At 39.5% G+C, this 16,983-nt stretch overlaps 1 protein-coding gene across 1 annotated transcript in view; it reads left to right on the forward strand.

The window, feature by feature from the left end:
• The window catches only part of LOC122782114 (latent-transforming growth factor beta-binding protein 1-like), a 92,129-nt gene that overhangs the window by 22,196 nt on the left and 52,950 nt on the right, over positions 1–16,983 (forward strand). The window contains exons 3-4 of the mRNA XM_044046325.1: positions 1,754–2,072; positions 15,494–15,639. Of these exons, the coding sequence (XP_043902260.1) occupies positions 1,754–2,072; positions 15,494–15,639 (465 nt within the window). The remainder of the gene's footprint in view (positions 1–1,753; positions 2,073–15,493; positions 15,640–16,983) is intronic.

Consider the following 16,983-nt stretch of genomic DNA (forward strand, 5'->3'; position numbering starts at 1 on the left):
ACGAGTAACGAAGATGGTTAAGAAAAATGTACCGGATTAAAAGTACACATTTTATTTAGGAGAATAACAGCACCATTATTCTTTTTCTTAGCCACCAAACCGCTCACTCTCCACCTGCGCCGTGTCCGCCACGTTTTCGTTCGCACATACATGTAAGGGGCGTGGCTGAGCAGCTGAACAGGGCTTGTAAGCTCAGAGAGAAGCGCTCGACTTTATTAAATAGTGTTCGCAAGGCAACATAAAAATAATATATTGTATACCGGTATGGCGATATTGTCTTAACTACATATCTCTTTCAAAAATATACCGGTATAACTTTTACTACCGGTATATAAGTCACATGATTGTGCGCTTATAATTTAGTTCATTTTAAGTGTATAAAGTTTAAATGGAGGAAAAATACAACACGTAGGCACAGTGTTGTTTCTTGTTTCTTCTTCTTGATAAATTTGGATGGATTCATCAAAGTACTCCACCAATATGTTGTTTCTGTGCAAGCATGCACGTGTGTGTGTGTGTGTGTGTGTGTGTGTTATAATGGAAACGGCTGTTTGCTGTCTGTGAGGCAACCTTTGTAGTTGATAAATGGAGGCCCCTATCATCATCTCCCTGGGGACAACAGAGCTTTGTGTAATTACAGGGTTTTTACTCCTGCACAGTAGAAGAACACACACACACACACATAATGCTCTACTATCATTTTGTAGTTTGAATCCACCAAATTCTTGGTGGATATTTGGTATGACACGGTCAGGGTTTGAATCCGAGGTCTGCTTCGTAATCTCGCTTACCAAAGTCCATAGACAAAGTCAGTGTTTTTAGGTCAGTAGCTGCTGGTCTACTGTTGCCTTCTTTTTCGTAAATCTGTGTCGCTGATATTAATCTGAAGTGTTTTCATCACTAAAAAGTTACAAAATAACACTGTTGAACTTCGGCTGCAGTGGATCAACAAACGTAAAATCAGAGTTTCTCTATAGACTTTGGTGCAGCGGAGTGAGCAGTTAAGTCAGACAATGCTGTCTCATGGTGAGATAAAGCAGCAGACATAGCAGCAGCAGCTGGGGATGATTGAATTTGGTGAACATTTGAACAACAATCTTTTTAATCGCAAGATTAACGTTCTTTTTGGGTAACGTTAGAAAAACTACAACACCACACTGGATGGGCTCTCCGTATCCAACGCAGCCTGGATCATTTCTCGACGTACTCCCCACATCGAAGTAATGATGTATGCAGTGTTACCAACCAAGCTGGCAGACCCCCCCAACCGTACTAAGGAGACCTCAGAAGACCACTAGCTCCTTTAGCTCGGATTAGCTCGGATTAGCTCGGATTAGCTCGTTACGGCAACAACACATTAAACCACGGGACTCCGTCTGCGTTGAAGAACAGCGCTTTATTCACACACTGCAGGTGATACACAGCCTCTCTTATTATTGTGCGGCTCTCACAATAAGAGGAAGAACTCCAAATATGCAGCGTGACAGAGATATTGTCTCAATAAAGGAAGCCGGTCCACTTTTCTATGTTGTTAAAAGCATTAAAATGAGAAAAAACAATGGGACAAAAAGAAACCAAGGAACATTTAGAATAGATACAAATGTGCGATTAATCATGATTAAATATTTTAGTCGTTTGACAGCACTCGTTTGTACATATGACTGCATCACAATTTTGTGTGTATCACCTCATTGTCACTCATTATCCAATGTGTCTCCTCTTCTCTCTCCTCTGTCTGGCTGTGGTGTTATAGCCAACTGCAGCCCTCAGTGCCAGAATGGAGGAATGTGCCTCAGGCCTCAGCTCTGTGTCTGTAAGCCTGGCTCTAAAGGGAAGGCATGTGAACAGAAGACGGCATCCACGCAGCCCTTTCCTGCACCACCGGGGAATGAACCCACCACTGCTCACAATAATAATGGATACAATGTGGTGCCCCAGCGGCCCATACCTCAGCAAGTGCCTCCCAGCGGCTACGCTTCTGCGCCCTCACCGGCCAGCAACATGAAACTCACTGTCAAGCCGTACCCTCAGCATGTGCGACCACATTACATCCAGCAACACATCCAGCAGCAGTAAGTGCCTCATCACTTTAATTGAACCTGTACATTGTTCAGGGAAATGCAGCTGATCTCACTCTGGGACCAGGTTTTAGATCCATCCAGTCGCTCATTGATTCTGCCTTTGAGGATTGTGGAGTGATTGTGGAACAGCTGCAGTGTTCAGGGTCTTCCTCAATATGTCACAACACAGCAGACTAATTGTTTTTAACCATAGGGTGTAATAAATCACAACACCGGGAAGAAAGTAAAATGGATAGATAGATAGATAGATAGATAGATAGATAGATAGATTGATAGATTGATAGATAGATAGATATGTCACCCCACAGGATAATATGTAACTAACCACCTTGCCAAATTGGAATGATTAAGTTACATTTCAAGTCATGTTAAATTCAGCAACATCGTCAGTGTGTCGAGGATCCAAACACACTCACACACTCACACACACACACACACACACACACACACAGACACACACAGACACACACAGACCAGAGTCCTGCACCGGGTCACGTACCCGGCGAGTGACTCACAACACGGCTATGTGGGTGGGCTGCGGGTGGTCACAAATATATTTGTTTTTCATAATAAAACTAATTTCAAGATGTGCGTTATTAAATAAATCACTCCCATCAAGCCAAAATTGCTTTTATTTTGAAAGTCAGATGCCGCCGTCATCTATGATGGGGAAAAAAAGACTCACTGCATGGCTCCACTGCATTGCTATGTGGAATGAATGTGGAATATTGTGCTTTTTTTGTTTTCATTATGTCTTTTGATCTCTCGTATTTGGAGAGTGCACATTTTATTTTTAGTTCTTTATTGTTGACCGTGGTTAATTGGCCAACAATGTGTGTATTTAACCATAATTACGGGTCCGGTTGGGGGGCGGGCGCGGTATTACAGTTGACATAGTGACGATTAACGGGTCGGTTCTGTTACAGAGCTTCACGGGTGGGTGTAGGTTGTAAATAATGGGCCCGTTCAGGACCCTGCTACAGACTTATGTGCTTCAGTGGGGACCGAAGTCTGTGAACGTCACTGTTTATCAGTGTTTCTACAGAATGTTAATGTAAACATACCGTGATCAAACGTCCTGTACAACAGATGTAAAGAAGTGACATTCACCCACATTGGTCCCCACTAAAGTGTGTCTGTGTGGCTGCAGGAGTTCTGTCCTCTCCTTCTTATGCACTGCTCCATTGTTTGTACACAATATTAACGTTAATGCTCCAGTTTCAAACCACTTGTTTAACAAACATGTAGAGAATCAACGTTTGCACCAATTTTTAGACACACCTAAAAAAAAAAAACCCGAACAGAACACTGGAGAGAAACAGTGTTCTTCTTCCTTTATTATTCCTTTCTCCACAGCTGTAATTGTTTTCACATGTTCTCAGCCACTATTTTGTAAATGTTATAATGTGGGAAGAGGATAAACTTTTAACTGAGACTAATGCTGTAGTTAATCTTTCAAAAACACAGTAGCAAAGCTTAAGTACGACATGTTTCATCTTCTAAAACAAATGTACGTACCTAAGGCGACTTTCAATGTGTGTCAAGGAGACTGATCCTTTGCCATCAGGACCCCTTGACTTTGGAACAACCTTCTTGAGCATTTGAGCCTCGCAGAATCAGTGACGTCTTCTAGCTTTTTGTAGAATGGCGTTCCTTTTTACAGTATTTATTTATTTACTTACTTATGTATTTATTTCTGTAACAATCCATCTTATCTTTATCCTTGACATTCATTAGTATTATCTTTAAACCCTTTCAACATTTATTTTAATCTTTTATGGCAATCAATATTGTACTTCCTTGTCATCACTTCCTGTCCCATCATATTTAATACTGTATTATTACATTATTGTCCAGTTTCAATTCACATTTACTTGTGTGTGTGTGTGTGTGTGTGTGTGTGCTTACAAGGGTAGGAAGTGATGAATAGTGCTTTACACATCATTGTAGTCCAGCCCATAATTCATGGCTGACATAATAATGCTGTTATAATGACTGTCACTGTGGTTCAGCTGCTCGGGTTTAAACGCTGCAGCTGAACCACTGAAGGTGTGACAGCGGGGGAAAAAGAGAGTCATTGAGTGCAATCAGGAATGAAATACATACACTACACAAAGGTTTGACGTGAACTTGTTCTTTCTTATCCTGATAACGGTGAAACTAAGTTAATAGCTGATTAACATAATATGCCAAACAAGCTACCCAAGTAGAGGTGGACTGAATAACAGGTGAGATGACTATTCAGGCGGATGTATGGCTTTTATCTTTTTAAAAATCTGCCATTAGTGGCCGATTTTTATTTATTTAATAGACTGATTGTTAACTATTTATGTAATTTACACATAATGTTGCTTGTGCAGTACGATATAATGTTTTCAACATTTGTTTTATACTGTATCTAAATCCTAAGGCTGGGTTAAAATATTGTTTTGGAGATATACTCTCATGTTGTGCAAAACCATCGATATGTCGATATGTCAGGCCAGGGATTTAGCACCGAGGTCAGGTGAGAGGGAGGCCTTCAGGACAGCTAGAGTGGATCTGAACACACACACGCGCACACACACACACACACACACACATGCGCGCACACACAAGAGATGCATGCATGGAATTGCGTTGTATTCTTGTACAACGATAATAAAGCTTCTTCTTCTTCTCCTTCTAGTATATAACAATAATAATAATTATAATAACGATAATAATAATAATTATGATAATTATAATAATAATGCTCTCCATATGGGCTGCCTATTTAACCTGGGCCGTAAAAATATATATTGTTTAATAATCGTTGTTGTTAAAATTAAAACCTACTAGTGCAGTGCCCGTGCAAAATCTGTTTTTGTGTGTGTTTTTAGTAACTGTTGGTTTGGTGTGTTTCCGTGTGAAACTGGTGTAGTTTTGTGCTCTGCGTACGATGAATATCTTTTGGAGGTAGTCTCCGTTTATTTCTGACACAAGGCAAGTGAAAGAAAACTCCCATCAGCATGTGAAACACAGGGAGACTTGCCCTCTATAAAATAAACATGTACAGCTTGTCAATTTAAGCATGATAATCTCCATATTAGCATAATGACAATGCTAAACAATACAGAAATCACACAAGCACACATCACGTACCTCTCCCACATTTTATGTTGGCCCGTTATCAAGTTGCTCTCAGACGTTGATAACATCCATCTTCTGTACCAACACAAGATGAACTTTTATTTTTTTTATTTAATTTTAGTTGTAGTCTCATGACTAAAAAGTTTGTATTATTTAAATGTTTCTCTTTCATCCAATCTATCAATAACTTATTATTTAGATTTACACATGTTTGTTAAAATTTTAGGACTGTGAAATATTACACTTGGACAGCATGTCAATTGGTATTTTTATTTAAAATCCAAAATAAGGTGGTTTGTTTCAGTTTGAACTATATTTTAAATTGAGCGACGCAAAGAGATTGGATCTTCTTATTATTCCTCTCTTCTGATTGGTTCTCTTCCCAGTTCATCCCGCCTTAATATTTCCATGTAGTTTCCGGGTAGATCATAATAGTACACTGGTGTTTATGCCATAAGAACACACACACATGCACATACACACACATACAGAGTGTACTGGGTGGTGTGTGTTTTTGAGGATACTTTGCACTTGGCTGTTGTTTTTGCTGAATTGTTCACATTGAATGCGTTATTCATTACAGGAAACATAACTCTTCTCATATAACATCAGGTTTTTGTATGTTCATGTTCTTGCAGGGTTTGTTATGTCTTTGTATTTCCTGGTACTGTTAGTTAGAATAGCGCTCTACACTTGTTGCTACTGTGGTGTATGGGCTTCACAGATGTGTTCAAATTCTCTCAAGCACCAGGGAAAATGCCTCAGTTTAATATTTCACTCAACAAACACAGGTGAACGTCTGAGCACCCCTCATGCCTATAACATCATTACAACTGTTTTTACTTTCCCCCAGGCGTCCAATAAGAGATTAATAACATAAAATAACAGCAGCGGAGTCTTTGCATTAAGGGCTGTGCCCCACCAGAGGGCGCTGTTGTGCAGTGGAGGATTATAAGATTTTATGTTTTCCTGTGTCAAAAATGTCGTGGAGCACAAGTTAATAATAAATTCATCCTTTCGATCTTGAGTATTTGATATTGTGAGATTTTGAACACTGGTATGATAATTTGATAATATAAGTCATCAGATTGGCATTGTTTGTGTGATGGCTAGGCATGGGCCAGTATGAGATTCTGACGGTACGATAACCACGGTATTATGATTACAGCTCTAATATGTGTATTTTGAATGTCTTTATTTAAAAACAAAAAAAGGAAAAAACTTTTCCATTGAACAGTCTTTTATTTTTAAACAATATATAGAACATAGATATTTGGAAAAAATTTATATGTATATGCTAGTTACCATATCTGCGTCAGTAAAAAAAAAAAGAAAAAAGAAGTTACTATCATAGAGATAAAGAAAAGATAACATATGACAATCTTAACTTTACCTTGAATTTCGCATACAGCGATGGGTGGTGCTCCCGTAGATGCGCTATCATGTTTGAAGTATTGCCTCCTCGAAACCGGTGCTGTGGTCCCCACTCTCACTTGCTACTGTGTTTTTGTTGTGAGGGTTTGAGAGTAATATGTGGTATTTCTGGATTGCATTATAAGATTTTCCTGCGTGGCCCCACCAGAATTTCCAGACCAAAAGGTTAGTGCACCTACAGCACTGCTAATGCTAGTACTGAGAACACTTAGTTTGGACCAAACCTACAGTCTGTGTTTGAGGAGTTGGGCCAGTGTCACTGGCAGAGCTGCAACTAACCTTTATTTTCATAAACGATGAATCATTTGGTCCATAAAATATCAGAAAACCTTAAAGGTGACATAGAATGCTTGTATCACACATATATGTTAGTTATGGAGGTCTACTTACATATATTAACTTGTTTTCATGGTTAAAAACCTCCTAATCGCTGCAAACGAGACAATCAAAATATCTCCTCACTGACGCTCTCGTCAGCCGCGCTGTTTCAGACCAAAACCACACCCCCAGAACGTGGACTGTGTTGTGATTGGCCAGCCAACGAGAGCTTTCCCACTGTCCTGTGATTGGCCAGGTACCTGGAAGTGACGTAATAGATAGGCCAGCTCTCAGATACACAGCTCCCCCTCTGGCACGGTGGATGCTCTGCATCTCAGCAGCTACAACGAGAGTAGTTCTTCTTCTTCTGTGGTTGAATGTACGCAACAGGATGTGGTGAGGATTTCTGATGACGACATCAAATTAAGGAAGTGCCGATCCGCTTCGCAGAGCCCAGGAAAACAATACAACACTATTTTCTCAGCAGTGGCTGAACTGTTTGTTCTGAAACTTTAGGGTTTCATAAACGAGGTAATGACGCAGATACACACACACACGCAGCGTTAATTGGAGCTTCCGGTCTATGTCGCCTTTAAAAAAATGTTGATTGGTGTTCGTCAAACCTTGAAATGATGATTTTCTCAAATATCTTGTTTTGTCCACAAACCAAAATGATGATTCACCTTTAATGATTTCTTTGTTATCCAGAGCAAAGAAATGAAGAAAATATTCACATTTAAGAAGCTTGAACAATCGGAAATCTTGTTTTAATCATGAAAAAAGCTTCAAACCGATTAATCCATTATCAAAATAGTTGTCGATTGATATAGTAACTTGATATATACTTGATATAGTATAGATATGAGTGGAAAACATGCAAACTCCACAAGCAACGCAGATTTGTTTACTGTCAGGCTAAAATAAGTTTCATTACAGAGTCTTCAAACATAAAATACTGATATTTTCAATCCTTGACTTACTCCTCCCATGCAGTGTCAGCTCACTGGAGTACATCAGAAAACCACTTTGCCAAAGCTGTCCCTGCAGATTATCATCTTATGGTTCTTCTACTCAGTGAGAGCCATGTTTGTCTGATCCCACCTTTCAAGCAGCCAGAGAGCCACTAACCTAGAACAAAGCCCCGAGACACAGTGCAGAGATAGTCTGTCTGCCCTCAGATGCAATACTACTAATACATGAGAGTGCTCTGGTGAGGTTCAGTGGGTTCGATAGACCAGAGTATGTCAGCTCTCGTGGGGAAGAAGACTTGGACGACTAGAGCGTAGAGGTCGGCGGTGGATTGTGACTGCGGCCAGAGCAGTTAACGCCGAGACTGAACAGATTCAGACGCTTATACACACACTCGCACGCACACACACACACACACACACACACACACACACCCCAACAACTCTAACTCACCAATCTGTTTATGCAAAAATGAGTCAAATCTCCTCTGATATTTAAGACTAGCAGGCTCTTGTAACCATTCCTTGGACGCTCTCCAAGCTGCTCTGACTTTTTTTCATTTAATGGTGCAGTCACTGCCAGTGCATGCACTCATGCCAGATATTTTGTTGAGACTGGAGTGAGATCTTGTGTTTATAGCTTCTTTCTTGCCGTCACTGTTCTATCTGCCTCACATCTTAAACTGGGGGTTTGAAACTCTTTGCACTCGGCATATAATTAGGAACAAGTGTCTATAGATCCATAGGTACTCACCGGATTCTGCTAATGTGCATACACAACAATTAGCGTTAGAATCCTTAAGTGCTTTGGTGTTTTGTTGAATAGTAGCACATGTGTCCCAGGGCTTCAGACCTTTGTGACCAACATTGGAGACATTTTGAGTACTTTTTACATCTACTCTACTCTAAGTTTTGTTTCCACAGAGCCCGTGGATGTTGTTCACAGCTCCGTCAGCGTGCAGTACGACCAGTTCTTTCCGTACTTCGTACAAGTCAAACGTTTTCCACAGTGATGTTTAAGCAGTTTACTGGTCAAGGCGTATTGAGCGTAATACAAAGTACAGACTTTGATTGAAACAAGCACAGTGTTAAAACACAACCTTTTTTACTAAAAGATTTTTCTGATTATGGCTGTTTCATAATTGATTCATAATATTTGAAAATAGATTATTTCTCCTGCCTCTTGTTATTTAGTTTATTTGGTAGCCATGTTTTTATTTGATTTTACGAGGGTTCTAACACATGTGTGACTACATGTCAATACCTCATTCAATTGCACAGGTTAACTATTCAGTGTTGCAAATTTAGAAGTTGACATTATTAACTGACGTTTATTTTTAGGGTGGAATTTTTTGTTCCATTATGACCTTTAAACAATGCTGATAAACATACTCGCACTCCATATGTGTGTCTGAATATAGATTCTGTCACCTCTCACATCCACAGGACATTAGACACCAACACTAACTGACTGTACTTGTTTACACACACACACAATCATGCATCGACTGAACACATTGATCAGGAATCAAACTGTCCAGAGGATTTGATCGTAGTTGTATTGTAAAAGTCGCTATTCCGCACACATGTGAACATATATCTGTACGTTATACTTATAAAGGAGATTCACATGTCCGACATACAGCTTTGTAAGCCAAAGATTAGAGCCATTTAAGACATTACAAGGTCATAGCTGAGCCAACGAGAGTATCTATCTGTGTCTATTTGTAGTGTGGCTGTCATATGAATGGGATGAAAATGCAAGGGTGGCCAGAAAAGTTCATAGGCTAAAGGCCCTGGTATATACACGCAGCTCTAAAATCTGCTCTGTGTTGAGATATATATATATATATATATATATATACATATATGTATAATTACTTTAATAAATTATAGTAATTATAATATAGGAGTAATGCCAGAACAATGAAACTCTGCATGCATTACATTCAAACTTTATTGATACTAATTGCATTGTTTTGCAAAATTTGGCAGCGTGGTGTTACCCAACGTGCAGAAAAACGGGTTAGAACCCAAAGGCGTTCATGCTGATATGGTTGCTACGTTAGCGGATGTATGTATATCGATGACAAAATACATGGAATTGACAAAATATAGTTAGAAAAAGTTACTTTAAAACACATTTTAACCCCAATTATGTGTGCTGTAGTTAAATTCAACCATATTTCATTGCTCTTAACGATCTTCTTCTCAACTAAATGTTGTTCCCCACATGGTGATGGATGACAGACGTTTGACTGTTAATCAGAAAGTCAATGTTGGAAGCATCTCCCCCTACAAAGGGAGTAGAGAACATTCTGCTCAACACACTTATGGAAGGTTTCCACCCGAGGGGTGCCATAGCTTTTGACCCCTGATCAACACCACACCAGGCTGATCATGTTGCAGGAGAACGTCGTTATGAAGCAGATCCAGCTGGTTTTCTTGAATGTTTCCTAACCCAGGATGAGTGTTGAGTTCACCACTTTGAGCCAGAGTTCATGCAGAAGAATTATCTGATGTTGAGGACTGTCAGGTAGAGCTTCTATACCAAGTGCATCCACATGCTGCAACACCAATGGAAGAAGTATGTAGACCACAGGGGAGACTATGCAGAGCAATAAACCACTCTTCCTCTATGTTTATTATCTCTTTTCTGTGGCCCTGCTCTCTTCCTTAATCCATATCCTTGATTTGACAGCCTCTCTATGCTCAATCTTTAATATTTTTGTCTAAACAATAGTGGTGTTGTACTGTTTTTGCATTGCGATCCAAACGGACCGCTGAGTCTGGATTGGGACTCACACGAACCACAGATGGTGTGGTGTGAAATAACGATGACATCATAATAAAGTATTTTGCTCAGTTTATGCTTATTCTAATATTATTCTATTATTCTTACTTATTCTATATTCTATAATTATCATCCCCCCTTTCTTTTTATGGCAAAATATATTGGATTCAATTACATTTATTAAACCTTTTTTGATCCCAATGTCAAGTACACACAGACATGCACTGATAAACGGTCTAGTATTAGATACTAGAAATGTAGAAGTTGGTACCAATATCATTGTAATAACAGCACTCATTCAGCGAAGACACATAAAAAAATAACATAAACATAAAGTGAGTGGACACCATTGTTGGGGTGAGTTATCTCTATGATTCACTCTGTACGTGACAACACTGACTGTGTTGTTTATTTGACCTCATTGAGAAGATGAAGTGAGACTTGTGATAAGTATAAACAGTGCTTGTTCAACCACATCATTACTTTTTATATTTGAGGATGTAGAGGATCATGCCTCTAGGTTCCAATTACTAACAGATGGCCAAACACTGATGAGCACACAGTACATAACTTATTCATGCTGACATTTATTTTAAACCACAGGCCCACGCCAGGATCAGAGGGCTGAAATAGACTGACTATATTTATGTTATTCCCTCTAAAGACGTACACGAGCAGTTTCAAGGTTTAACTCTAGATGGTCTTTGTGTTGATGACTTTGGACTCTCTGCCATATCGTCACATTCTTCCAAGTTACTGTATATTGGCGGTAGTGTCTGAAGATGGGTGGCGAGACACACTGAAGCTTTTTTCATTATTTTAACTAGATTTTTGATTGTTTCAACTTCATAAAACAAAGAAATCATTAAAACTCAATCATTTGTTTGTGGACAAAAACAATCATTTCCAGGTTTGACAAAGTTCTGACATTTTATGGACCAAACCATTACTTGATTAATCGAAGAAATAAATGACAGATTAATAGATTATGAAAATAATTGTTAATTTCAGCCCTCAAGTGGATTACTACTTGTTCCATTTACATCGGAATGTTGGAACTGGGAGTGATGTTACTGTGCACCAGTCGAGAAATTGCAAAAGGTTTGCTGTTGTTAGCATCTCCAGTCAATAGCAATGCTCTACGCAACCATAGCAACATGTCCACAGTTAGAAATGAAAGATTTACTGATGAAGTTGCTCCCTGTCAGTTGGAAATGCACATTCCTGACTTCGGAAATTCCTAATTCCAACTCCAAATGGAACGCACTATTGTACACATAACAAATGAACTTAATCTTGGGAAAGCAGTGCTATTGTAGTGCGATTGGACTCAGAAAGGTCAAAACAAGCTGCCTTTGAATTCTGTGAGAGATTTATGACAATGATTAATACATTTGTATTTTAGTCATAAACCACGCAATTAATTGGCAACTAGTTTGATAAAAATGAAATGGTTTGAATGTGTTTTTTTATCGTTGAACTGAATATATTAGGTTGAGGACAAAAGAAGACATGTGTTGGGTGTTCTCAGTCTGTGGTGTGGGCAACTTTTTTTCACGATTTTCTGACATTTTATGGTCAAAACACTAATCTTTTCAAACCATTGTTTGTTTTATTGAAACCACTGTCAAATGACCGAGGCTATCTGCTCCTCATAACTCTTTTTGTGTGACTTTCTCTTTCTCAGTATTGCAGTTTTTTATGTTTTCATGTCTGTGGTGACATTCCTGTGCTCCACACAGAGTGACACATTTTATATCATGACTGATCAGATGAGGCCAAAGAAGCACATAGCGTGAGAGACAGCTCCATACAGCAATATGGCTGACAATCCAATCCAATCCAACGTTATTTGTAAAGCACTAGGGCTTCCCCCGTAATGGTCGAACAGTATAATCATCAGTCAGCGAGATTTCATCGGTAGTTTAGTTGCTGTGGAAAAAAACCTGAAAAAAACCCAGCAAACAGAAAATCTATTGCTATTATTGAAGCTGCGTCTTGTCGAAATAAAATCAAAAACCTATATGGCTGAACCATGCATGGATTTAAGGTTGAGTTTAAGGTTTTGCATATATCTGTAGTGTAGAACAGTGTTAAAAATGTTACTTATAACATCCTTTCTCAGACCTGGGACTCCAATCTTTTTGTTGCCTCGCAATAAATAAAACAATAATAATAATTACATAAAAATCTTCAATATGCCAACAATTAGTAGACGAATGGCTTCAAATGACGACCAATGGTCGACCAAGAAAATCCTTAGTTGGGGGCAGAAACCGTTGTTTTGGTAAAGCTTTAATTTAGAAAATCAACAGCAACTGACTGATATACATGTTAGTTGCAGCCCGAGACTAAACCACAAACTTAAAAAGGTCCAATTTCGTGCAGTTTATTAACAGTTTCTTCTATAACCTTTTAACCTAATGTAAATTAAGTGATCTGAGAGAGTTCATGTATATGTATGTGGTCATCTGATGCGAGATTCTCAGGCCATGACCCCAACACATTTGAATTGGACTGGAACTACTAATGAACCTCAACAATTAACCTGCCTAATGCAGCTTTAATGAGGCTGTAAACTGACGGTTACACTGTGGCCTCTTTTACACCTGGCATTAAAATGTGATTTATGTGATCGGACTGCAAATGCACACAGCGCCTGATGACCACTTGTAAGTAAAGGTTTAAATACTTTACACTTACTTACACAGTACTTTTGGAGACACATTGTGACCCTATTGAACAGAAGTGTAAATGTGAAGAGCCACAACAACTCAGTTAATGAAAATTGTCGGTGGCTCCGAGCTAACGTGAAAGTGGCGACAAAACTGCCAATTCTCCTCTGCTTTCATCACTTTTCTGCTCGTCAAAGATGAGTTCTTCCCCTGCCTCGAAAAGCAAAGAGAAGTCCGTACAGTAGTGCGACTCACACAGGATGTGACGCTGTAGTTTGCTGCAGGAAATCTTTGCAGAAGAAGAAGAGGAGGAGGTGACATAAGGGGTGATGACCGTGATCGGATAGCTGTCAGATCTTGACGTGGACACGCATGTTAATACCAGGTGTAAATGCATGTGGTGAAGCGTAAAGGGGGCCTGCGGTTCCCGTCTGATTGTGTTTGGCTTAATGTTTCAAGATTGAACATTTGTTAGTGCTGTCAAGATGGCAAACAATGTCCTGACCTGTACTTCACACTGTATTTAGAGGACATAGTCCTGGAAATGACACATCATTGAGGACATTGGGGAGCAGTCTGGTTTAGTTCCCAGACTGATAAGAGAGGAAAGCCGTGGTCAGAGGAAATGCAGGAAGATGACGCTGGTCTTGAAGAACTTGAAGAATTTGGGAACACTTGAAGAAATTGTTATTTCAGTTTTTGCTGACACTAATGACTACATATCTTGCATGGGAAAAAAAAAGATCTAAAGTACATTTAGTATTAACTGGCTAAGGTCACATCCGACTAAAAAAGGCAGACAGATACAGAAGCACTGCTCGTCAGCCGTCAGATTAAAAGCAGCCACTGTGGCATTTAGACAAAAGACTTGATACACAGGTATTAGGAAATTAGATTTATTAAATCCCAGAAAAAGAAGACAGTTTTTACACTAACAGTGATCATATGATTTTTTTTTCGATACGGTTAAAATCTAAGAAGAGCATTGATTCATTTCAAGCACCTCTCACGTCGACAGTGGACACATCTGTATAGTCAGAGTCTTTCAGTCTTTCTATCAGTGTGAAGCCACATCTAATCTTAAATGATCACAGGAAACACATCAGTGTCAGGTGTGTAGTCATAATAAAATGGGTCGGAGCCTTGGACCCAAGTGTGCTGTGGTCAGATATTGATGGTCCAAGATCAAGGTTGACCTACAAAGCCTTTTCTGTATTTTGAATGTGTTATCGAGGGATAATCCTTTCACGTTTGGTACAGATATTCAGATGGAATCACAGATTAATTGTTTAGGTTTGAATGGTCAAAGGTTACAGGTCAAGGTCACGTTGACCTGACAAAAAACGGTATGTTTTTGGCCTCTTGAATGCTTGTTTCCCCTTCAAGTTAAAATGTCCATGTCCTATGAGTCAAAAGCATTCTTTCTTTTAACTTCATGTTTGTAGGGTAATTGCATTGGGATAGGGAAAGTTTACAGGAACAATTTGTTAGAACCCCTTTAAATTCTACCATACAGCTCCCTGTATATACCACAATCCCGCCATGGTTGAAAACCATCATCAAGGCCCAGTGTTACTTCAGTTTAATGTGAGGTTTTGCCTGGGATCCCCTGGATCCTGGAGTCCCTTGACATGCACCTGTCATTGTCTACTTCAGTGTCCTGTTTCCTCTTTACTGACAGACGACTCCAAACTCATCTAAATGAAACATCTCAATCAACTCTAAGCTACATAGTGGTACAGTGGTAGAGTGGGTCTTTTGTCAACCAGAAGGTTGTGGGTTTAATCCCCAGATGTGTCCATGGGCAACACACGGCTGTGCTGGCATGTGTGAGTGGGTATGATAGATGTGTGATAAAGTGCTGCACATAGATACGCTGCATGAACGAATGGTTGAATGGCAAAACTGTAGCATGAAGCACGTGTGTAATTTTTGCTGTATGGCCATTGAAAAACAATTATGTCATATTTTGCTGATCACATCAAGACCCAAAGTCTTTATTTTAAATATCTATGGTCTGGATTTTAAGTCTAATATTCAGGATCATTAGCTTGTTATACCATTGCATTTTTAGAATCCTCATTGTGATTGTGTTTGCTTCTTTCTCTGCAGGATCCGACCCATGCACCCAGTTCAGAGCCAGCAGTACGTCCTAAAGCCCAAATACTACCACACACACACCACACACACACAGACACATGTTCAGTCCCATCCGGAGAGGCCGATCCCACTGAGAGAGGGACACAGCCCCTTCCATGGTGAGTAAGAAGAGGGGATTTCTAAATAACAATGGTTTTGGAAAGTTATTTAACATGTACTTTTCTTCCATTTGTCTCCAATTTCCTGTGGTTTCCAAAAACCAATGCTCAGACTTTAGATACACAATCCATCACAGTCACGGATGCTTGTGTCACTGCCAAAAATGACTTTGGTTACTTTTTCAGTTCAGCTGCATTACTGTGCATCATTATCATAATTCTGATGAAGCAGTTATTCAGTGTGGCTTGAAGCAATAATTTGATCTATAAGGGTTTTTAGCTTGACACAGAAGCTGGTGGTAGATCTGCTGCTGCCTCGTTTGGTAAGCTTGTGTCACTGAAGTCATTCTGAAGAAAGGAAGTGACAAAATAACACAATTAATCTTCTGAGGGAGGCAGCAGTGGATCAACAACTCCTCTGTGCTGTGATTTTAAATTCCTGCTTCTTTTTTTTTTGGTACAGGAGAGTGAGCTGTTTATATAGCAACACAAACTTCAATTTCCTGCTGGAAAAGACTGTTTAATGGATACAGACTAGGGCTGCTCACGAGTGGAATGGGAACTTGGCTTGTAACCAGAGGGTTACCATTTTGAATCCTGACAGATCAAGGGCTGGGGTACCTCTGAACAAAGGGGGGGCACATTCAGTGTTCTCCTTCCCACACCCATAGATGGGAGGGTTGCATCAGGAAGGGCATAGAAATATCCGTTTTGGCGAGGGAGAAGCTGAAACATTGCTCAGTAAATTGCTAAATAATCAAAATGGCTATCTTCCTCATGCAGGAAGACACTGTTGTTACTTGAATATAAAAAAAGATAAACGTGTAACAAAACAGCAAACAGACATTCTGCAGTGCTGCCAGAATTCTGCTCTCAACGGCTTCCTGCGAGTTTACCAACCTCAGCTCAGTCTTTGCTGGATCTGCTACATACTGTTCATTGATGCACCGTTTCAGTTTCAGACAATTTGGCTGCAGACCATGTGTAACCACACTAGCCCTGGACATCCACATCCAGCACCTCCAAGATTTTAATAATAGTGTAATGGCAGAATACAATTTGTGATTTTTCCTTCTTAGCCTTACCTATCATGTTTGCCCTCTTAATAGTGGATATAAGTCCATTTACATTAAGTGTGAATCTGCAATTACTGTATGAAGCATCTCAATTCCCATGGCAATACCCTCTTAGACCACAGAACATAATAACAATCTGACACAACAGAAAAGTATGAACAAACATAACTGTAGAACAGGTTAAATAAATGGGCTTCCAAATTGGAGGTTCAGACTAATCCAACCTCTGAGATAGTGTGTTCAAACCACGAGTTGGGGCTGACTAGTT

The sequence above is a fragment of the Solea senegalensis genome, linkage group LG15, assembly GCF_019176455.1.
Source record: "Solea senegalensis isolate Sse05_10M linkage group LG15, IFAPA_SoseM_1, whole genome shotgun sequence".
Lineage (NCBI taxonomy): Eukaryota > Metazoa > Chordata > Actinopteri > Pleuronectiformes > Soleidae > Solea > Solea senegalensis.